The 23,391-nt window shown below is 37.7% G+C and overlaps 2 protein-coding genes, 2 long non-coding RNA genes and 1 pseudogene across 4 annotated transcripts in view; 4 read left to right on the top strand and 1 right to left on the bottom strand.

The window, feature by feature from the left end:
* LOC149045505 (uncharacterized) overlaps positions 1-23,391 on the top strand; it is a 162,794-nt gene that overhangs the window by 122,582 nt on the left and 16,821 nt on the right. The window lies entirely within an intron of this gene.
* LOC149045511 (tyrosine kinase receptor Cad96Ca-like) lies at positions 80-6,677 on the top strand. The gene is made up of 12 exons (XM_089208243.1): positions 80-276; positions 587-709; positions 1,122-1,131; positions 1,290-1,480; positions 2,006-2,122; positions 2,526-2,710; positions 3,520-3,639; positions 4,069-4,145; positions 4,275-4,315; positions 4,581-4,677; positions 5,103-5,199; positions 5,664-6,677. The coding sequence occupies exons 2-12, from the start codon at positions 607-609 to the stop codon at positions 5,814-5,816; spliced, it is 1,191 nt and encodes a 396-aa protein (XP_089064369.1). The 5' UTR covers positions 80-276; positions 587-606; the 3' UTR covers positions 5,817-6,677.
* On the top strand, positions 9,172-10,329 carry LOC113674572 (QRFP-like peptide receptor; annotated as a pseudogene).
* LOC149045510 (ATP-dependent RNA helicase DDX24-like) lies at positions 11,297-22,779 on the bottom strand. Its single transcript, XM_089208244.1, has 16 exons — positions 22,366-22,779; positions 20,209-20,392; positions 19,533-19,693; positions 18,618-18,866; positions 17,567-17,677; positions 17,095-17,219; positions 16,793-16,926; positions 16,405-16,526; positions 16,002-16,171; positions 15,386-15,497; positions 14,665-14,782; positions 13,444-13,540; positions 13,081-13,158; positions 12,755-12,819; positions 12,339-12,437; positions 11,297-12,035 (listed from the first exon to the last, which is right to left on the bottom strand). Exons 1-16 carry the CDS (start codon positions 22,585-22,587, stop codon positions 11,953-11,955), a joined length of 2,130 nt encoding a protein of 709 aa, XP_089064370.1. The 5' UTR covers positions 22,588-22,779; the 3' UTR covers positions 11,297-11,952.
* The window catches only part of LOC149045509 (uncharacterized), a 1,357-nt gene continuing 1,204 nt past the window's right edge, over positions 23,239-23,391 (top strand). Inside the window, exon 1 of the long non-coding RNA XR_016187275.1 lies at positions 23,239-23,391. This exon is cut by the window's right edge and continues 44 nt beyond it. This is a non-coding gene — a long non-coding RNA (uncharacterized LOC149045509).

Here is a 23,391-nt window from a genome sequence, read left to right as displayed (position 1 = left end):
CCTCTGCTCAAATTGTTCCAGATCAGTATCCAGCACTCACAGCAGGAGACAATCTCACCTTGACCTGCAACGTCAACGAAGAAACAATAAATGTAACTTGAAAAAAAAAGGGAGACTCACCACCCGAAAGAGCAAAGATTGATACACGATTCAATGCCGGAAAAAGTACATTTGTTATAACTGAAGTTGTGAAGGAGGACAGTGGTGTGTATTCTTGTGAGGCACGTAACAAGCTCGGTTTTCTTGTCCGTTCCTTTGTAAAAATAAACGTCAAAGGTAAGCTGGTGTTACCGCTGTGTCTTTAAAAAAACATACAACTTTACCGATTAAAAAATATATTTTCAAATAGATTAAAGCTATTTTTCAGTTAAAGACGAAACAAATATAGGTCACCTGACCATTTACATTAAATTTCCTTGCATCGCTCTATGAAATTCAGGTATTTCGTTTTCAAGAGCAGGTGTCAATCACGGGTTAGATAATGTGCCAAGCTCTTCCAAAGCTATTCCAAACAACTTGAATTTTATTAGTACTTTTACTAGCGTCGAAATTTGTCTAATGGCCACATATTTTCTTACACAATTAGCTAAGCAAGTGCCACGAGCTATGCAAAGTTTCAACACTTTGTGGTATTACATTGGTGGATCAGTGGCAGCAGCGATTGTCATTTCGCTAATTGCCTGGTATTTCTGCAAGCGTCGAAGGACAGGTGACGTCCATTTTTCTTTATTATTTCAGATTTCTTTGTCTGAGAGTAAAAGAAGGAAATGTTTAAACTTATTTTCCATGTCTGCTTGGGGGGGGGGGGGGGCATGGGGGAACACTGAGCTAAGAGTCTCAGAGTAGAAATATCTTTATAAGAATTACTCGCGTGCAGCCAAAAAAATGCTGATTGTAAATTTTTTTCACATCTGTATATGGTATCATCATTACAATTTCTATTACTGTTAACAGTGTTTTAATAATAATTTTAAATTCAGCAAATATCACGTCCCTCCTAATTTGTGTAAATTCAAATTATACTGCCATTACACAGAAATTCTTTTAAAATATTCGAATTTAAAAATTAATATAAACTTTTACTTTCTTTATCTCCTTCATTTCATTATTTGGAATTACAGCTATGGCTCTGTAAGTCAACTATTTTACCTTTTATTTATCAAATTAATAAAAAAAACACCATTACCTTCCTCATGGGTCACCATCTTGCACGATGACGATAACAAAAATCATATCGCAGTGACATTTATCGTGTTTATGATGCATTATTAACAATTTCCAATATTTAGTCCTGACCAAGAGCAGGCAATTCAGATGGAGCCATTGAATGCAGAGGTAGATGAGTGGGAGGTTGCGGTTAACCGTGTCCTGCTTCAAGACGTTATTGGACGAGGGGCGTTTGGAGCCGTGTGGAGAGCTCTCCTGAGTTCACCAAATGGACAACCTGGAAATCGGACAGTGGCCGCCAAATGTTTCACACGTAAGCCTCCTACTATTCGTTGCATTGATACATATTTTGATCTCAGGGGCAGGTATAAAAATGTTTTATTTGGGAAGAGGCGGGGGGGAAGAGTGGTCCAAAACTACTTCTTGACCAACGCACACCTCCCTCTTCTTCTGCTCAAGGTTACGCGCGGGAAAAAAAGAAAAGGCGAGGGGGGGGGGAAGGGAGGGAGGATAAACAAACATATAGGATAATCAATCAGTTTGGCAGCAAAAGTGATTCTGGCATTGCAGTGATCCTGCAATAATTCTTGTTTCCAACAAGTAATATAGAAGGTATGGCATGGGTCAGTGGAGGGGGGGGGGGTGAGTTGGGCAATCTGCTAGCTTAGGGGGAGTGAGTTGGGCAACCTGCTAGCTGCGAAAATTATCATCCAACTGGTAATAGGAACATGCAAGGTTTGTAGCTCTACCGGATTCTTTCTGGCTTGAACTCGCACGGAATCAATCAATTAATGTATTAATCAGAATGTGTCTCCATTAATGTGTACTTTTGTTGTAGCCACTGCTGGAGAGGAAGGAAGGAAATGTTTAATGAGAGAAATTGAGCTGGGGAAACTTATCGGTGAAAACGTTTCGCCAAACATTGTAAAGTTCATGGGCTGCGTTACGACAGAAAGTAAGTGCTAAGCGTACAGCATCTTTTCTAGGTATGTGTTATTAACGATACTACAAATGCCTCTTAAGATGAGTTTCGTGACTAGGATGTTAATGAAGCCAGGTTTGTCTTTTTTTGTGTGGCAACCAGACTGTTTTTCTTCGAGAGCATGTATCCATCGATAGTTCACTAAGATCTCAGTCGGATAGCTTGAAATCTCGTTAACGGGGTTAAGCGGCTTTCTCCCTTTAACCTATAGCAAATTTTTGAAGGTAAATTCTGATGAAGGTAGATCCTAAAAGAATGAGTCCTGTAAGCTAAGCTGCTTCATAGAGAAAGCCATCAGCAATTTTATTTTTGATATACAATAAGGAGCCTTGACATGGGGTTTATTTGCTTTTTCTCTTGTTTTACGTCACTTAAGTTCACCCCATACTCATCATGGAGTACTTGCCATGTGGTGACCTACTTGGTTACCTGAGAAAATGCCGAGGAGTGAGGGATCGATATTATCTTGGTGAGGGAAGAGCTCAGGATTTGAACAACTACGATCTCGTGCTGTTTGCCAAACAAATCGCCGCCGGCATGGTGTTCCTTGGAACGCGAGGGGTAAGTGGAATACTTGTCACGTATAAAGTCTAACTCAGAAAAATCTTTCAGAGATTTAAACATTTTATTTTTCAATAGCTCGGATTTTGGCCAACATTTATGAGTGCTTTTGAATTAGATGAACCTCTTTCTTGGCATTAGAAAGTCACTGCAGATGTCAAAAAAAAAAAAAAAAGTGAGCCAGATGACATGAGAATGAGGTTCATAATTATTCGGTTGCTCAGCCTAAAAAAATCCCAGCTATGCTTATCTGGGATGTTATAAAATTAATCCTAAAAAAAATTTCCATGCACCTGTCAAAGATCGAGTATGCGCTGATGGTTTGTTTTGGCTAGTCAGGTGTAGTGTAAATAATCTGCGCTGTATATATATATATATATATAAACTTTATTGCAACACTTAAAAAAAAACAAAGGAAAAAGTAGAACTCTCTAGACATTTGTAAAAGGAAACAAAGGTAAAGAGAAAACCATCTTGTCTTTTTATTTTTTGGAACACAACGGGTACTCTGTTGCTTTACCATTTCTAAATTTCATTTCATTATCATAATTATTGTGATTATTAGCATAGTTATTACTATTATCGTTATCATTGTTATCGTTATCGTATTTTTTGCTGTTAAAAAAATGAATTTTTTTCTGATAAAGAAAGTAGAAATCTTGGTTTTGTCAGCATTAAATCATTACATAGGGCTGCCTTAGTTTTAGCTCTTTTATTGTTCGAACATCCTCAGACATTTGATTCAGCGGTGTGCTATATAAACCTATCGTTTCTTATCATTTATATTCTGGGTCCTTATCTTCTGATAGATCATCCATCGTGACCTGGCAGCTCGAAACATTCTCCTCGATAACAACTATGTTTGCAAAGTGACGGACTTCGGTATGGCATATCAAAGCTTCAAGTATGGCCATGGAAATGCCAAAAAGGTAGAAAACACTTTTTTGTTGCTTTAGTGGGGAAACAAGTTATAAGCATTAGAATATTCTCTGCATAAAGTTAATGTACCTCGACTACCAACAGGGTTTCATAGCTCACTTTTACTTACAAGAAAAAAGCAAAACAAAGCAGAGTTAGAAATTAACAGAATAAGTACTCTAGCCTGGGCACCGGGATATGTCAATTTCACTAACGTTTTTTTGTAGAAAGTCTCGTGAAAGGAGTTACATTTTCTGTTTTCCGCGACAGATTTACGATGGCTAACATTGAATTGACTTATTAGGGAACGACTAATATAGTTTTTTTTTTTCATATTTTAACATATTTACGTTATGTAGCTTCATATCTTTTCAAAGATGGCTTTGAAAAAAAATGTACATATGCTTTGTACGGCAAACATTAATTGGTTTTTTTTCTAGGGATGTTTGCCAATCAAATGGACCGCACCAGAGATTCTGCTGGGAGAACTTGCTGGACTTTCCACCTTGAGTGATGTGTATGTATAGATATGTATATTAATCCACCAACCTAACAAACTGATTACTTTTGGATTTTTCTTCATCATTTCACGTCCAAAATTCACTCAGCGATTAACTGTAGAATATTTCTGATATGCTCTCGTCAGGTGGTCCTATGGAATCGTTCTGTATGAGATAGTTACCCTTGGTAAGCCAAGCTATGTTCAGTCAATACATTTAAGGCTTAGGACAGAAATATGCAAGCGCTATAGAAGTAATACCATTTTTGTTACTATTATTTTAATAAAGATTTGTTTTTACTTACTCCTTAGCAATCCATCACTGTAAAAATTCTTTAAGCTAACTCTTCAGTTCTTACGTAATGTTCCGTCATGTAATTTAGTATTGACACGGTCATTGTAGAGTTCATATATTTAGAAATGTGACATGCACTTGTTTTTATCCTTTGACAGGAGGAATTCCGTACGACGGATGGTCAGAAGGCATGGTGGTTGCAGAGGTCACAAAGGGATATCAGATGCCAAAGCCCGATCATGTTGATAAAAAACTGTGAGTTTCACTTTTTAAGAATAATACCAACGTGTTCCTAAGAATAACTTAAGATCCAGAAGACACATTTACCGTTCTCATTGCTGAAATCTTTGCAATAAAGCAATTGGACCACAATCATATCAGTAGGTTTCTGTTATGTGAATGTGAACCAGCAGCATACCACACTCAGCTGAGATACGGCGTGGACAATTATGACATCAAAATGTATTTGAAAAACATCAGAGCGGGTGAAGAAGTGCGATATTTTGGACGTCCCAGAACAAACTTGACCCATTGCCTATACTATTTTCAATAAAAGGACAAAACTGAACCATTGCCTATACTATTTTCAATAAAAGGTTCCTGTAGGAGGACCTTATTGGTATTCTTTGCACAATCCATAAAAAGTTAGTTAAGAGTAGACCATCATTGTTATATTTCAGGTATGATACCATGAAAAGGTGCTGGAATCGTAACCCTGACTTCCGTCCTCCTTTTGAAAACCTGCGACAAAGAATGGACACATACATTCGTGAAGAGGTTCGTTTCTAGAATTGACAACTTCCCAATATTTTATGCATTTTAAAGACTCGAAAACTTTTCAAACTTCTTACCTTGCCCCCATGTGTTGGGGCAAATACTTGGTAGCCTTGGTTTTATTTCCGTTCGCTCCCTAAAAGCTTCAGCTGAGACCGGTCATAGTTCTGGTAGAGACATTTTCCAGCCCGTCAGGCCATTTACGAGCATTTCCACTTGTTGGCTGCTTCTGATATTTACGGCGGTTGTGATCGTCCCTAGGGCATAAATCTACTCAGGTCTACCCACCCACCTGCAACTTCCCTATTTTCAGAGAGGAAATAAGGAATGCACTTAGTATATCCGCGACTTTAAACCAAAGAGATTCTCAGTATGCCGGGGAAGTGATCGCACTTTTCAGCTTGACTTTACTGTGTTTTAGCGCTCTGGGGCTAATGTGTAACCCTCATTTGTTACTTTCTTTTAAGACATATTTGGAACTTCTTGACATGGGTGCTTATGACAAGGCAAAATACTCCAGGGTTGAAGATCTCGGAGATGAAGATGCAGGACCAAGTGAGGAAGTTGCAAAGAAGACCTCGGCTAAGAGATTGGGAAAATGGGCCAGTGACCGTCGTTAGGGTACATAATCGTCGCTTCTCGGTACTAAACTAAGTGTAGGTTTGTGTTGGTTAAATTTCTCTCCCTATAACTATTAAAAGAACATGTGAAAGCTTTGTCCTTGATTGACAAAATGATAATAATAAAAGTACAAGAAACTAATTAATTAATTCTTAAAGAATGCCTATAATAAATAATTTAATCGGTGTCAGAATAAGGAATATTTGATAGATATGAATTAAATTTCCGTAATAGATTAAATCAGAAGAGAAAGAAAGAAACAAGCAAAAAACAACCTACTTGAAAAACGGCTCGTTTATGCCGATAGATGTACTTGGCGAGCTTTTCATTGTTTTATTGTGAAACCATTTACTAAATTTGTTTGTGGCAGACCTAGTAAGAGATCTCCTAACGGCGATATGAAATTTGGTAAAATTTTGTAGTTTGGTAATGAATTAGTCGTGTGGTATTAACTAGCATTATCACTTAATGAAGTATCTTCTTTAAATTACTTATTTCATCACTTCTAGTGATTTGTTTAACTTTCAAGTTACCTTTATTTGAAAACAAGGGATTGCGTTGTTATTGACATTTACCGTTTTGCTGCTAGTTTCAAATGCTTTTGTCATAAACGGAGAGAACCGTCTTAATAGAGTGTGAGTTAATTCAAATTAAGTGCTTTGGATTCGTATGAGAAAGAAAACGCCATGTAAAGGGTTCATACTGTTTTGCTATGGTAAATGGAGTGCTTGTTTAAAAACCGGGCGAAATGAGAGCACGGATGAGCGTTTAATTTTGTACGCTATCCAAACACAACAAGTTGTATTTAACATAATGTAAAACACTCTATTTAATATCTGCAATAAAAAGATTAGAGGCTTATCTTATGACTATTTATTGATTACCAGATTGATTGAAACCATTCCGTATCCTCATTAAGCTTTTGGATGACGTCATCAGTCTTAAGCGCTGATCGCATCTATGAAATGGCATCTTCATGTATATCACCAAATGAGATATCCACACTCTCAACTTTTCACACTTACGGACGAAGCTATGGCTGGTCGCGTCTTTGACGCATGCTTTATCAGTCTGTTTAGAACTGCGTGCTTGTCAAGGGGAACCTTCGAGTTTGTCATCATGATAACAAAGGAGTCAGTTAGGATTTGTCGATGTTTCGCAGTTATAAAATACACTGGTGGCAATATTTTTTAACTGATTCGATCATTTCAAGATGCAACAGAAGGATAAGTTTTAAGTGCCTCTGTTATCAATGTTCTGATCCACTGTACTGCTGAATTGCTGAAGTGTTTCAATCCAGATTGACTGACCATGGCATATATCTCCCCGATTTATCTCTCCTCTGATATAATACTATGCCGGCTAAAGACAATCAAAACTTTTTTGTTATTTCTAATATATAGATTTAGCCAAGCCTAAAAGCGGAGTTCTTGTTATAGTTTATTTTCTAGCCCCTCATTATGAAAAAAACTGTAATAAAACTCTTCAGCACTGGCTGTAGAAGACGGTTTCTTCAAGGGGATTAAGAGAACAGTCGGGGGGTGGGGAGGGAAGGGAAAAATTGGCGTGGTCTGGAACCTGAGGACGACGTTCTCACAACTTGCGATAAAACGCATGCTAACCAGCGGTATCTTCAAGCAGCTGGGGACCTTTGTTGTTGTTTCCTGATGAGGAAATTTTCGAAGATAGAGAATCTTTTCTTCGTCAGAGGAAGTGTGAAGTTGAAATCAGTTGAGACTCTTTTTGTTATTTAAAGCCCCCCCTACGGGTAAACGTCGTTGTAATTAAGTGATCATGCTTTAGCCATGTTAGCAGCCGAAGAGACGAGATGTAAACGTGGAATGCGAACTCTTGCATCTACGGGATTATAATTGAATCAATATAATAAATGTTTCTTTACAAGCTAGAGTTGCAAATTCGATTCTCGGGTTGATACACGCGCATGCGATAAACACCAAACCAAATAGGATCTTTTCTTTCTTTATTCCTTTTCCTATTCCTTGGGGCGTTATTATATCGAAGCGGTCAACTGAAATTATTACGTAAAGAAATCACCTAAGTATTGTGATCATAGCTTGAGAATAATCTCGATTTTGGAAACGAGCACGCGTCAGTTAAAGGAACCAAAAGAAAGGTAAAAACGAGGGATAAATTTTGCTTTGAGTAACGACTACGAGCTAGATAACATAATCACAAAATAAGTTATTGCTTACCAACGCTCGCGAATCTTGATTACCTTATCGAGGATTACGGTCTAACTTGTCTTCTATTCAAAAACGATCTTGATCACACGGGGTGTTATCTTGAACTGAAACGCTAATTATAATTTTCTGTCTAAAAAGAACTAATCATGGAGGCGTCAACCTAACCAGAAAATATTTCACAGCTTTTCTCTGAAGCGGTAACACTTAGCTTCAACGGAAGCAATTACAAATCTTAGTTTTCTCTTTTAAGAACGAATTTCACTACGTCAAACTGGGTTTTCAAAAGCACAAGGGAGGATAAAGCATTTTGTTTTACTTGTCAATTTGATTATTTTTTAATAATTTTTATTGCCCAGGTGTTTTTCATCATCTTTTTCTCTCGTTATGCGATAAATCCACCACAACCATCTTTCAAAATAGCTTAGATGACGAAAAAAAGGTTGACACAAAATTTGCGCTTACATCATTCGATAATTTGGGTGGCAAATGCCTACCCTAGGAGTAAGGTTTCTTAGCTAAGTTTTTATTTTTCATTTTCATTTCTTTAACTAAGCTCGGTTCTCAGATTTTCCCCTCATTATCGAAATAACCGATTGACACCATTTCAGTTCTGAAAAGAAGTGCAGCACATTTTTGATCAATAAAAACAACAAAAACAAAACAATACAAAAACAAATACAAAAACCTGCAAAAAAAAAAAAAAATGAAAGAGGCTGTTAAGCAGGCTAGCTGAACTGCGCCGTTTTGGGGTAAGCATCAAGGTTTTTGTAATTTTGACAATGATAACCTGAAATTCACTGTTTTTCTTGGCAGACCCAATATTCAAAGAACGCAACGTTGTGTGAAATAAACACTCAGCTTTTTAGAGCTGAGCTTATCCCGTCAACCAAGTATTCAGATATTTTATGCTGACTTCTTCAGACTGTAGAGACTAGGAAGCTGCAGATCTAAAAATGTTGACGTCCTCGCAGGCTGATAACGGTAGGAAAACCACCTTCACAAATAGCGCCTGGAAGTGTCCTAAAAATAGCTAACGCTATCATTGTTGCAGCTGCAATACTTGTGAAAAACGCAAAGCACAAACAGTTTTGACATTTTCCTTCTATCAATTGCATATCCCCTTATGACAGAAGTGACGCACTCTTCAATGATGGACAAAGCTTGGGTTTAGCGGATGTTTTTCCGATAGTTATCACTGCATATTGTCACTATCTATGTCGCCTTTTTGTTTGCGCGCGCGTTGCAGACATATTTCCTTTGTTTTTGCTTTAACCATGGTACTTCATTCTCTTTCAGGCTCCACGACGTAGCCTCCATTCTCGTATCCATCAAGAATTAGACTCACCTCCGCCATCTTATATACTGCAATCATTTCAATGGCCTTAGTTGGAAACATTTTGGTGATCTATATTCTGTACAAGAGGCCAGAAACAAGAAGATTAACAAGCTTCATGTAAGTCAACCTCGCTGTGGCCGACCTGTTCGTAACAGCTGTTGTCATGCCTCAGTCGATGGAACTCATCATTTCGGACAATCTGTGGATCGATGGAACAATTGGTGAACTCCTTGCCAAGCTCATCATGTTTGTTTTCTTCGTGGCGGTCACAGCGTCCCTCTTCTCTCTAACAGGCGTGGCTTTAGACTTCTTCTTCGGAATTGTCTTCCCATGAAAACGTTCCCTCGCTTTGGGAACAGAAAGTTCTTGGTTCCCACAATTTGGATCACCTCAATGTGTCTGATGACTCCATGGCTGATCACAATCAAAGTTAAGAAATCCAGGATAGAATTAAAGTTTACTCAGTTTGGCGAGACTCAAGCAGCTTTGAGAGGTATCTTTCTTTACATCGTAGTCACCATCTACTTGTTGCCCCGAGTTACCATGTGCAGTCTCTATGGACACGTCTGTCACACACTGCACAGGCACAAACTGCCATTGCCATCAACAATCGCGCAACAACTCGGGCCCATGCTACCAAGCGTCAAGTTACGGTCGATCGCTGTCGTTGTTGCCTTTGCACTTCGCTGGCTTCCAGCGCATGCGTATCATATGATTTTGGCCATTGACTTCAGTGTGCGTGAATCGTTGCCATATTATTTTGCGCTGTTATGCTATTGATGTGGACATGTAAACATAGTTGTTAACCCGTGGCTCCTGATATACCTTAAGAAGAAATTCCGTGCCGCATTTAAGAGAATGTTAACTTAACCTTTATCGAGAATCTCATTTGCTAGCAAGAATAATGAGAGCTTAAGAAGTGTAACTAAACTGCCTATAAGAGACCCGATTGTCCAAGTAAGAGAACATTAAACAATTGGTTCATACATCAGCGTGCGTTCATCGAGATATGAAGCGCGCGGAAAGTTTGGAGAGCACGAAAGATGCGTAAGAGTTACTCGAGGCGTAGCCGAGAACAACTCTAGCTTCTTGAGTGCTCTCCAAACTTCCCAAGTGTTTCATATCTCGATGAACGCACAGCTGATGTATGAACCAATTTCTTTAACATTTTCAACCCGATGGAAAATTTTTTTCGCGAGGGATTTGTTTGCTGACGTCATGAGCGTGCACAATAGGAATATGAAGCACGCTCGCGCAATTGAATTTGATTAGACAAATTTACTAGCTATGTTATAATACCAGTTTACAAGTTCTGTGTGAGGATTATTGTTAACTTTTCATAGGTTTTACTATATTCAAGTTGTGACATTTGCAAGCTCATTACAAGTCTAGCTACCTGCAGACCAAATTAATTGAATTCATATCGATGGATTACGACTCTGCAGAACGTGATCCACTAAATCAAGGGTTGACTTAACCTTTTTTGTCTTCATGCAGCATTTGGCTCGCATGATGGTATAATACAAAAATATAATTATTATGATAGAAAGTGTAGATTTTTACCGCCTTGATGTGCAAGTGTTAAAATGAAGAATTGTGTAGAGATCTAGTCGCCTCTCATTTTCGCACTTTTCTCTTCTTTTCGGATGCCGTTTGTTAAACATGTCCTAAAAAACCTTCGCGCTACCCGGTAACTGTTTGGGAAATGAGACCTGGCCCGCACTCGACAGAATGGAGGAAGTAGAGCCTCCAAAAGAAACAAAACAAAACAGAACGAAAAGATGCACTTTACCATGACAATGCAAATTGCGTTCGAAGAGAAATAGCTCACACTTACATAGTAACATATTCTCATTGCATTGATAGCAAAAAAACATTCACGCATAAACTAAACGGCAAAGATTCAAGGGAAGTTTAGTGTGAACGAGACTTGGAGTGAGTTCTCAGTAAATGACTTATTTATTAGAAAAGGGTTATTCTTCACGTCTCCTCAACTAACGCCACTGAATCTCCTGCTTACTACACATCTACATTTTTTTTAAAAATGTTTTATTTTCATATATATGAACAAGCGAAAGGCTTGTGGACAACATTTGTCAAGCATGTGAAAAATAATTTCCCTTTAAAACAGCGTTTTCAGCTCCTTTCCGACCCATTCTTGAAACCTTCATATGACCAACGGCAATATGTGACTGAAACAACCCTAACTAACTAAATTCGGGCCACTGAGTAAAGAACAAAAAAATCTGTAAATCAATTCAAGTCATAAATCAAGAAAATGCGCAAAGTGGACATGCGTTGTCAGACTGTGACTAGTTGCTTTATCCAGTCGTATTTTACCGCGAGTCTGAAGGGTGGTGTCCCGAAGATTAAAGAACGCCATTGCTTCAAGTTACATTGTATCCATATAGCATCGGGGTCAAAGACTTTGAGACGAGATTTTAGTTTATTCTGCCACTGACTGGTCAACCTTGCTCAAATCAACTCTTTCTCTTCCAGTCCAGTTGTTACAAGTAAGAATCTTTCTCCATTTCGTGTTTTTAATCTCCCTTCTTCTTTCACGATCAGTTATCGACCTCGTTTGAAGAATGCAAGTTACGTTTTGCTTTTCTTGTTTCTTCTCTTTCTTCTTACATCTTCAACAGCCACTTTTTCATTATCTTCTAAATTCGTGTCGGCTGTGAATACCGAAATAAGACGAACATTTAAACAATTGGCACATGACTAGGAATGGAAAAAAGCAGTTGTCTCATTAAAAAAAACATGTGGACCAGAAAACCAGAGGATGGCAGCAGGAAAAGAGAAGATAAAAGACAAACAAACAAACAAACAAACAAACAAAACAAAATAAAAGGAGCCTCAGTTGACACTAGCTCTGTTAAATCACTAATAATACTCTCACTAAAGATCACAAAACGATGTGTTTAGCAACACATCATTTTTTCCCTCAAAATACTCTTGTTTCTCTATTCTTTTAATACCTTTGATCCCTGGCATTATAAGGGATCCAGTTTTAGTCGGGTACTTTCCACTAAAACCAGCAGGAATCAGAGGTGTCTTCAGCAAACCAGTAAGTTCTGCTGTAAAATAAAACGGCACTGATATAGATCTATAAAAAAATTTACCAATAAATGAAAGGAGCACTCGACTCAGGCTAAGCTAACGCTAACCCACACAAGGCTGGAAATCAAGACTGTTCACTATCTTTTCATACTTCCCTTTCACATAGAACTCAAACGTAAGAACCATGGGAACAATAATCCTCACCCCACCCTACTACTACAAGCTAAATGTAACCTATTTTGATTGCACTAAGATATTATCAGCCTGCAAGATCCATTATTTTTGGTGGGACTGTCAGTACAACCATTGTCTGCCTTAACTAAAGGTTGATTACCTTTCAATTGCTTCAGCTTTACGTGTCGCTCTTTCCTTTCTCCCTGATCTCCGAGATCTTCCAGTCTGTAAAAAACTTTTTTAAGGAAAATAAACTGAACAGGACAGTGTATAAAATGTGACATCAAACCTTCGAGACAGTAAAGTTCCAGAACACCAGTTCCGCCCGTTCCGTTGAAATGTTTTCTGACAATAAATGCATTCAAGCCCAAACCACCTAAGACTGATGTTGAGGCTGGTAGTCTAAATAGTCCCAGACCATGTGATAGCACACAGGAGCGAAGAATGCGCATGTAAATGTATGAATTATCTCATCGAAAAAGATACAAATCTTCGTCAACTTCAATGTCCATGGCTTTGGCAGAGGCAAGTATCCAGTCGTTACTTGACTTTTTGCGCCTAAACCTGTGAATATGGTTCGATGGCTTTCATAAGAGGGGGAGTTTAGACAAAGGGAAAGGGAGGGGAGGGGGGGGAGGGTTGGAAAGAATTGAGAATGAAGGAGAGAAGATCCGTTACTGCGTGAACAATTCTTTGTGCAAAAAATGCTGAGCTGTCAAGTTCGACTGTCAAATTGGGCCTTTTTCTTAAGCGAAAGGACAAACAAACAAAAACACAAAGGGCTATCCAAAAGATAATTGCCATATTTCTCTTTTTCTTTCTTTGTTTTTTTTTTTCATCTTCACCTACTTGTGTTCTTCTTTGTCAATTTGCTTGGCGAGAGAAATTCTTTTCCTAATGGAGGACATAAAAGACACATCAACTGGAAAGGAGTCTAGCTCGTTTCCTGCAGCACAAAATTTTAAAAAGAATAAAATCAAGAAAACAAATATGAACAAAAAAATGAAACAAACAAACGAACGACACGAGAGACTGTAAGTTAACCCTTAAACGCCTATTAATGACTGGCATCTAGTTTCTTCTGACAGCATCACTCCTGAATCAAACATAAAGGTCACGAGAATACAGGGAACGACCACCTAAAGAAACTCTTGATTGTTAAAAAAATTCTCTTTGTTAGTTCCATAGAAAATTCATGGAAAATGGTGTGGAGAAAATGCAAACTGATTTTTAAGGGTGTAGAGGGTTAAATTGTAGTCGGGCCCAGTGACCTCCTAAAGACGATTACGATGTACCTTTTCCTCCTAAAATATTGGTTGCGGCTAAAAGAAATATTTATCAACTAGAGGGGTATCATCTTCGTGCGATGACAAATTTCCTTAACCCTGTGATCCATAAGAGTGACCAACCTCCAACTTCTCCCAACGACTGTCACACCCAAGTAAATATTTTTAAAAAGGTTATAAATGTATCAAACACAAGATATTGGGTACTTAAAGTTAACCTCTAACCTTGTTATCAAATGGGTATCCAATCATTCTCCTGTTAACAAAGCTATCCGTACTCGCATTAGGTAGGATAACCCAACTACGAATGAACGGAGCAACCATTACACGTCATCAACCCAAAATGCTTTGCGTACCTAACAAGATGGCGAACGCGGGTAGTTCGAACTTGCCGTGAAGGCCAGTTTTGAAAGCGGAAAAAAAAATTAACAAGGTCACAGGTATGGTTTTAAGGACCAGATATCTTGAGTTGATATATTTTGAGCCCTTTTACCAGTATTTGTTTTAAAACTGCAGGTTCTCTTTAAAGCCACGAGAATAGGGGAAATGATCACCAACTAAAGAAGCTCTTGATTGTTACACGAAATCTCCATGTCAACACCTTAAGAAATATATAGAGAACAGTATGCATGGAGAATATGCATACTAACGTTAAGGCGTAAAGATTTATCTAACTAAAAAGGAAATTTAGACGAATGGCACCTCAAACTGAGGGGGATTTCCAAATAACTTTTTAGAGTTTCACTGTTAAAGAGATACGTTGGAGATAATAAAGACACGTCACCTCCATTAAGCGTCTTCATAATTTTCTTGTATGATCCCATTTCTTCTGGGCCAACAAGAACGACACTCAGACCTTCCCTGCTCGCTCTAGCTGTCCGTCCACTGCGGTGAATGTAAAGCTGTTAACGAACACAGAGAAAGAATTTAGGAACGGAGGATCACATGAGATGGTTGCGCTAAAGTTAATACTTACATTGTGGTTACATCATTACACAACAGTTCATTATTAAACGAGATACAACTGAGGACGATAAACGATAAAAAAACTGATCCTTCCATATAAACTGCATTTGGAGAACAGAGTCAATTTTTTTTCTAAATCAAAAATCATTAACTGAAATGAATTATGTTTTGATTTCGGTAGGTAAACCTCACACATATACACAAATTGGAAACAAAACAAAGATTTAGAAAATGAAGTTTTAAAAAGAAGAGATACAATAACATAAATTTAGAGAAAGAATTCGGGTGTCAACTGCGTTCGAACTTTGCTATCCACATTCTGGTTGAGCTTCTCTTACAGTTGAGACTTGTAGCCCACACCTTGGTCAACGCATGGTCGGCTGAAGCAGCGTGCCTCCCAAAGCCTTTTGTCAGGGTAGAGTTTCGCGGAGAATGAAAGCACTGCCGCCAAAAAGCAATCGCTCCCGTTCCCGCCTGCCGCACAGGCTAACCAACTGCACAAGCTAACCAACCTTACACACATACTTACACGTACTTACATCAGGGTCCTTCGGGACTTGATAGTGAATCACATGTTCAACAGCTGGTATGTCCAAACCTCTCGCGGCCACATCTGTAGCCAGAAGTAAGCCACTCGCACTTTGCTTAAATCTAACAGGCAAGAAAAAAAATCAGCCAAAATTTCATGCTGGTGTAAAATAAGTCCTATCAAGCTTTAAATATTCTTTGAGGGGGGAGAGGGGCGGGTTTTAATAAGTCAAGGCGATCCAGTTATAGTCTATACATAGAGGAAATTCCATTGTCAATCAGGATTGGTTTAATAGGTCAGTCAGGTCGTAAACTAAACTCGCTGTTTTGATGAAAAAAAAATAGTAATAAGATCATGATGATTCTGATCCAAGGCCACATAACACGCGTGTCGCCTCGTGTTTTGCGCAAAGCAAGTTGCAGAATAAAGAACGTGAAAGACGCAACAGGAAAAAGCACGTTATCTACAAAATTAGGTTCCTAATTGTTGCTTTGATCTGTCTTGCTGTTTTTTTTTTTCCTTTGTTTCGTGGTTTTTTTTTGTTCTTGGTTTTTATTCTTCTTTTTGTTTGTTTCGTTTGTTTCATTGTTTTTTGTATTTTCCATTTCAATCAGTTTTCACCCGACCTGTCTAAATTCTTTAATCTTTGCCTTTGTTGCATGCTGGCGTGAAGAACCCACGGGTCAAAGTCCAGTAGCCTAAACAAAGAGCCCAGTCTCCTCACACAGTCCACGGTGTTGGAGAAAACCAAAGTACGGCCTGGGTACCGGGAAAGGAAATAGTAGAGATATAGGTCCTAGAAAGAAAATTCAAAATAAATCTTAATGAGGTGATTTTTACAACAACTGTATGTTTCGTAGTTCTCCTTCGATTTCAGTTGGTACACCTCTGTGGCTCCGTGGATCATGTTCCTAGACAGTGCGGTGTACATGTAGATGCATTTGGCTCAAAACAATAATAAAAAGTAATAAAAAGTGTATCCTGGATCTTGAAGTGTTTCGCTTCCTTGTCAGCTCAACTATTACAAACCTTCTCTTCAATTGCACATGAGATCTTTGCTTCCGTCAGGGTTTCTACGGTTCCTCTCTTGTTAGTGACATCGATAATTTTACAACTGTTCTTCTGCAGCCCAACTTTGTCCATCAGCGACACTAAAAATGTAAAATGCAAAGAGTATTGCTGTTGACGGAAGAACACAAGCCGATCAACTTAATCATGTTTAACTAAGATGTTAGATAACAAAGACAAAAGCAAAAACAACACAATAAAAACTTCGACACACTTGATAAAGCCGCAAATTTTTGGGTTTTAAATGATGGATAATTTAAATCATTTCATTCCTTCAGTGATAGCTGATAAAATACGTTGATGCTATCTCTAGCTTCTATTACTCTGAGTCAAATAAGCCGTGATTTACCTAAGCCTTCTTCACTTGTGATCTTCTTTTCTTTTCCTTTCCTATTAAACGACTTTGGAAGAGTTAAAGTTGCAGAGAATATAAACTTCTGTAGATGTCTTCGCTTTGCAGTTCCTTCATCTTCATCATTATCACTGCGAAAAAGAAACACTAAAGTTAAAATTTTATAAAAAGAGAGTCATTTACCTCAGCTTACAGGTTGGCTGTCAAGAAAACCATTTCAGAAAGAGAAGCCTGAAAAAATTAAAGTTTCAATGGAAATTGAAGTCCATTGCTAATATAAATGTAGATGTGGTATGTACCTCTTTCTATGAATGAGCTCCAATATTGAAGACAATTCTTGAAAGTGGCCTTGCTCCACCATTCTGTCTGCCTCGTCAATTACAAGATATCTCAAGTGCTCCAAGCGGCAGACATGCTCTTCCCCCTGAAATTAAACGCCGCGAGCAGATATCTCTAGAATCATCCATTTGATATAAAGAGGCTACACTCCAATTTGACTGTTGGTTATTGAAAAAAAAAGAAAGAAAAAAAACACGCCAGGTAATGATGTTTACATAGCAGTGGAAAATGCTTACAGCTGTGCTTATTATTTTTACGGTGTTTTACGAACGGAAAAACTTACGCGACATTGGAAATCCAACTTTATGCTGAAAACTACACAGGTCAACCGATCTCAAGAGAAACATACCTACATGTACAAGTGTGTGTCGACTGTTTCAGATCTCTAAAAGAAAGTGAATCAGTACAACTTATGATACATGAGGTACTTACATCGGAAATCAAATCCCACAGTCTTCCCGGGGTGGCTACTATTATCTCCGGACACTTGTTTAAAAGTCTCTGTTGTTTTTGAGGTGCCATTCCTCCAACCACAGCAACAATCTTGGAAAAATAAATTTTAGTTTCAATTGTTTATTGATTCAAATAATTTTGAGGGACTTTGCTTGCTGTGTATTTCTCTGATAAAAGATACACGTTGAAACAGGACTAGAAGGGGTGGCAAGGGAGGGGAGGGTAGGGGGTAAATGGTACATCATAAGGGGTAGGATTGTAATTCTCTGAACAAAAGGGTTTTTATATACTTTGCTGATGAAGGGGCGAAGATAACATAAAAATTTCAGCCCAGAATATGATACCACAAAACAATACAGCAAGGCGTGAAATTGCGCCTAATACAGGCGCCAATACGATTAAATTTTTCTCTTTGGTGACCAAATCCTGAAAATTAGTCGCCAAATTGGCGAATGAGTTAAAAAGATTTGTAAAGATAAATCCGCGGCAAACTTCCTCGTTAAGTTTGTTTCCAAAACAGGTGAGCTTGAACGTTGTATATCATCCATCCCAGTGTCTACTTTGTGGCACGTAAAATATCTTTTTCCTAACATAATTTTGGAGGGTCTATCTAGAACGCTGACAGCGGAGAAAAATAGCTTTTGTTTGTCTTTAAAAATGGCGACCAACTTTTTTCGAACTGGCTACCACTTTGAAAAATTTAAGAGCCAAGTGGCCAGCAGGAAAAAAAAACTACATGCCCTGTACAGTTTATGTTTATGTCAGCGCTGACTCATTGTCAATTTAAGTTGCTTTAGCTTATTGAGGCTACAAATTGATGTTTCCAAAAGAAAATGTAAAAAACACTTTCCAAACAAGAGATAGGTTTGCCTTCTGCTCTACTGAAAAAATAGTATTAAATAAAGGCTATCGAGACAAAATTGACTTATGCCAATAAAAATAAAGTGATAACTGAGTTTCTAACAATGGAAAACAGAATCTAACTGTGGAGGTAACTTCCAAATTGTCAATTTAAGTACATAAAGTTTACCTCTAAAGATGTATGTTTTGCAGCCTGTTTGAGATGATTTTTTATTTGTATAGCCAATTCTCTGGTTGGTGTCATTATCAACGCCAGAAGTGGTTTCTTGAGCTTGGATGTTCCAGTACCAGTTTCTGTGGCTTCTGTAGCATTATTTTTGGTAGCATTTTCTGTAGTTTCTCCTGCTTCTTGACTGGTCTTCTGGCCAAGGATGTGGGTGAGAATTGGAATCCCAAAGGCTAGTGTTTTACCTGAACCCTAGTAAATACACACAATTTTTTAAATTAATACCCTTAAATTATAACCTCCTCAAAAACCAGCCATTTGTGAAATCAAAACTTCTCTCAAGTGATTTTATCATAACTTCAACAGACAATTTCAGAGCATTATCCAACGTATGATATGAGAACTAAGAAACTTACAGCAATGTTATTGTAATGCACATTTTTGCATAAAGAATATTCTGCCAACCAACTATGGAGGAGGGAAGAACTATCAAATTATTTCTTATGAGATTAAAATTTAACTTTCAATCTGTCAGTCTGTCAGTCTGAGTTCTTTCAAGAGGTACACCATACACATACTTTCAGCTCAACGGCCCTCCTCAAGAGTGCTTTAACAAAAGTCATATTTGTAATTATTCAACACTCTCTTAGTACTTAGACATTAATTCAGGTCAAAGACCAGCTCTAAAGAAACAGAAACTGTTTGGTATAATGTGTGGGAAAGTCTTCTTGTATGTAAATGAGCAAGGTGTACATCATAGTAAATACATGTACATGTTGAAAAAGTATTTTTTCCGCTCTCTCTCTCCCTCTCAAAAAAATAAAAATAATTATTTAAAAAAGTTGTGGAACCAAGTAAACAAACAATGGATATAGTAAAAGAGACTTCCACCAATCCAACTGCTCTGATTCAACTCACTGTTTCTGCTGCACCAATGATGTCCCTGTGATGGAATATTGCAGGCGGAAGGGAGAGAGTCTGTATAGGGGTTGGTGTTGTAAAACTTTGTTCACTGAGTCCTCTCTGAACTTCTTTGGGAACACCAAGGACTTCCCAAGCACTCATATCTGCCATGGGCTCTAAAGTTTAGTTCATTCAAAATGAACAATTTAGCTATAAAATATGACTGCATCTCAACCTCATACTGTAGTGTTGGTGGGAAATATCATATTATTACAGCTGTGTGTGTTGTGGTTCAATTTTATCTTTGGTTCAAATTGTATTTTGTTTTGTTTTTGTTTTTTGGGTATTGCAATGTATGATAACGAGTTTGAAACAAAGGAAATTAAAATTTGAACCAAGGATAAAATTGAACCACAATATATGCAATGAGTTATTTGTACCTGGCTGAATATGAAATATGTCAATGAAGGTTACATAATCTAAATCAATGAATACTTTATTAATAAATAACCAACTTATTGATAAAATTACATAATTTATAGAAAATTATATCTTTGCCAACACAATATTATCTACACAAAATGTGTCTGATTCTCTTGTTTATAGAACATTTCATGTGCAATCATAGGAGTAAAAAATTGTACTTTGTTTGGTGCATTTCCTATCCATAATTCCAGAAAGTAATTCTTACCTGGAGGATCTTCCTCCAGTCTATTGTCAGTGACCATTTCTACTCTGTTTTGCTCTTCTGACTGGGCTTTACTTTGGGCCTTGTTTTTCTTTTTCCTCTTCTTTTTTCCTTTTGTCTGTTGGTCATTCTTTGTGCTTTTTTCAAGTTGTGTGAGTGGTGTGGTATCTGTTTGTTCCTGATTATCCTGAAGATATAAAATCAAAGGAGAATACTGTGTAGCTTTTTTGCATTTTTTTTTTTTTCTGTGAGCCAAAATGTTAGAGAAAACCAAAAAAAAGGCCTGTATCCTTAAATACAAATAATTGTACATGTATGTGTAAAGACTGAAAAAATGCATGAGCCCTTGGGCCAGTGCAGTCTGCTGTCTTTGAAAAATTAAGGACAAATTGCTCTCAAAATGATTTTGATGACTTGATGTATTTTCATGTAGTTCTTGTGGAGAGTGTTACTGTTGTTGTTGCTGTTGTTTCTTTTTGTTTTTTTGTTTGTTTTTTTTTTCATTTAAGGTACGACTAGCAGTTATCTTTAGTTTGTTTTGTTTCTGATGTCAAACACACCCAATCTAACTCAGGAGTCAAGTCATTCCATTTGAGTTGAATTGAGTTGATTGAACAACATTTTCAACCTTGCCTTGGAACAGGTTGAGGATTATTTATTAAGTGTCATGAAATTTGACTTTTAGTAGGACATTTCCACTTTACATGGGATGGTTCATTCAGATTTTCAGTATCACAAGATGACTTAATGGCTAGTGCCTTCATCAGGGGTGATCTAAACGCTGCAACAAAAGGTCCTGTTATACTATCCCTAATTAGCTACCTTTTTTTCTGACAAGGTGTAAATAGGTGTCAGGAAGTAAGGTTAGGGTAAGGTCATCATCATTAAAGGAGCGTAGGTGGAGTTAATATGCCAGGCTTCCAAACAAAGGCACTGGTGGTAACGCCGATTAGTGGTGATAATTTTAGAATTATCCCCCCAGTTGTATGGTTAGTTAGGCATGTGTGCTCTAATAAAGCTGAATTTTCTTTTTTGCAAAAGAAAGCTGCTTTTTGATGTTCTTTCAAACGTGTACCAAGCTGATGTTTGGTCTTCCAGTGTGTTTGTTGTCACAGTCATTGCAAGGAATAGAATAAATGGCATCAGTTTGTTGTTCTTTTGTGACAGGATCCTTAGGTTTGGCAAAAATATACCCCAAAGTCTCAGAAAATTTTTGAGCAACTTTAATGTTGTGGCTATTCAAAATTCTCTTAATGGGTTCCATAACACCCTGAATGTAAGGAATAACTGCAAAACCAGTCGCTGGTTCCCTTTCATCAGGCGTGCTACTAGTAGTAACTGGTTTTTGGTAGTTATGGAGAAGAGTCTTTGTATGGCCATTTGCCTTTTGGACATTTGAAACATATTTCCTCTCCTCAGCCTTCGAATTGAGTGAAGATGGTAAACAGTCAGCCCTCCTGAGTAAAGTTTTGGCTACAGACTTTTTATGGCAAATAGGGTAATGAGAATCCAAAGCAAATTATTTCTCTGTGTGGGTAGGTTTACGACCTGATGCCTATTTACACCTCATCACAAAAAAAGGCAGCTAATTAGTGATGGCATAAAAGGACCTCTTGTTGCAGCATTTGGATCACCCCTGATGAAGGCATTAGACAGGAGCATCAAAACATTGGGTCTATGAATTTTAACTTCTTTGGTTACATTCAATAAATCTTTAAACCAGGGTAGTATCAAACCATGTCTGATTGTCCACCTGGTGGCCATGTTAACTTTAATATAACTTCTGGTAGGTTGATACATAAATGATTCAACCCAATTTGAATGTAATGGACAACCCTCAATTTTGTGTCAGTATAGACTGCACAAACATACATTTATGACATACATGTATTTTATAAGGTTGGATGATGCACAGTAGACTTCATCCATAAAATTTGCTGGAAATTCTCCCATTTATTACATTTAATAATTAAAGGTGAGTAATGATAAAAAAAATAAATAAACAAAAAAAATGACATACATATGTATATTTTTCCAATTTCTCAGTTACATGTACATACTCAAACTTAAGTCAAATACAAAGTAATTTCACCACGTGCTTGAATCTTATTTTCTGAATTTAACAACGCGGTAGGTTTTAAAGCACTTTAAGTAATTCACCTTCTGCGGCGGCCGCTCTTTTATTTTCTTCTTCCGAGCTGGTCCACTTGTACCAATTCCTGTTAGTTCTTTTAGATCATAATCTTCCATGACTTCAAGGGACACAAATCCATCCATTTCGCCCGCAAAGAACGAAGGATCGTCCAATACTACTGGTTCCCATTTCCGCTTCTTCCCTTTCGAATTCTTCTCTGCCATTATGGAGCAATGAGCAAAGAGCATTAACTGAGAAACTGAATGTAAACGCTCTTTTGAATAACAGCAACAGTTCTGGTTTATCCCTAGAGAGTTAATAAAAACACTCTCACGTCGTCCGCCATTATGGATTACTTGCCAGAGAAAGACTGGATATGAAATTGTACTGCGCGTGATTCAAACAGGAGTCATGCGCTGATTTACCGCGACAGATCTTTTCGGTTAGCATAGGTTAGCATTAGATTCCATCCACCAAAACCACCTCGGTCGAGAGGGACTGAGATGGAATATTTAAGGACTTGCAAAACATAACCGAAGATTCTCGGAAATCTGCAAGTGATGTAGCCGAACATCAAAAGCTGTAAATCCCATGATTCTTGAGGAACAAACAGAAACAGCATAGCGAGAATTTTAAGTCGCGAACCATTGATGGTAGACATGCAGATAATTTAGGATACGTAAATTCTGTTGATGAGGCGCATAAACTTATTGCGGAATTTGAAACAGGATTGACGACGAAGTTTTCTTTCTTTAAAGCTGTCAAAGGTTTCGGGAACACATATATATATATATATTGATATAGCTCTTTGGCATTACAAAGCTTTGCTATCGCTATTGTGCATTCTCACTAGTTTACCTAGTTCAAGTCCTCTGGCATGGCTTGGATGATACCACAATAGATCCTTCCACGGTTTATAGCGGCCATATTGTTTGGGGGTCAAACAAAACCTCGTTGCTAGGCAACGAGCGATAGATTCTTTTGTAATTATTAGACGTGCTTCGGTACCTTCGCTCAATATATTAACTTTATTGAAGGAAAATTGCTTATTT

This window comes from Pocillopora damicornis, chromosome 5 (genome assembly GCF_964200805.1).
Source record: "Pocillopora damicornis chromosome 5, jaPocDami1.2, whole genome shotgun sequence".
In the NCBI taxonomy this organism is placed as follows: Eukaryota; Metazoa; Cnidaria; class Anthozoa; order Scleractinia; family Pocilloporidae; genus Pocillopora; species Pocillopora damicornis.
This window is presented reverse-complemented; position numbering and strand designations above follow the sequence as displayed.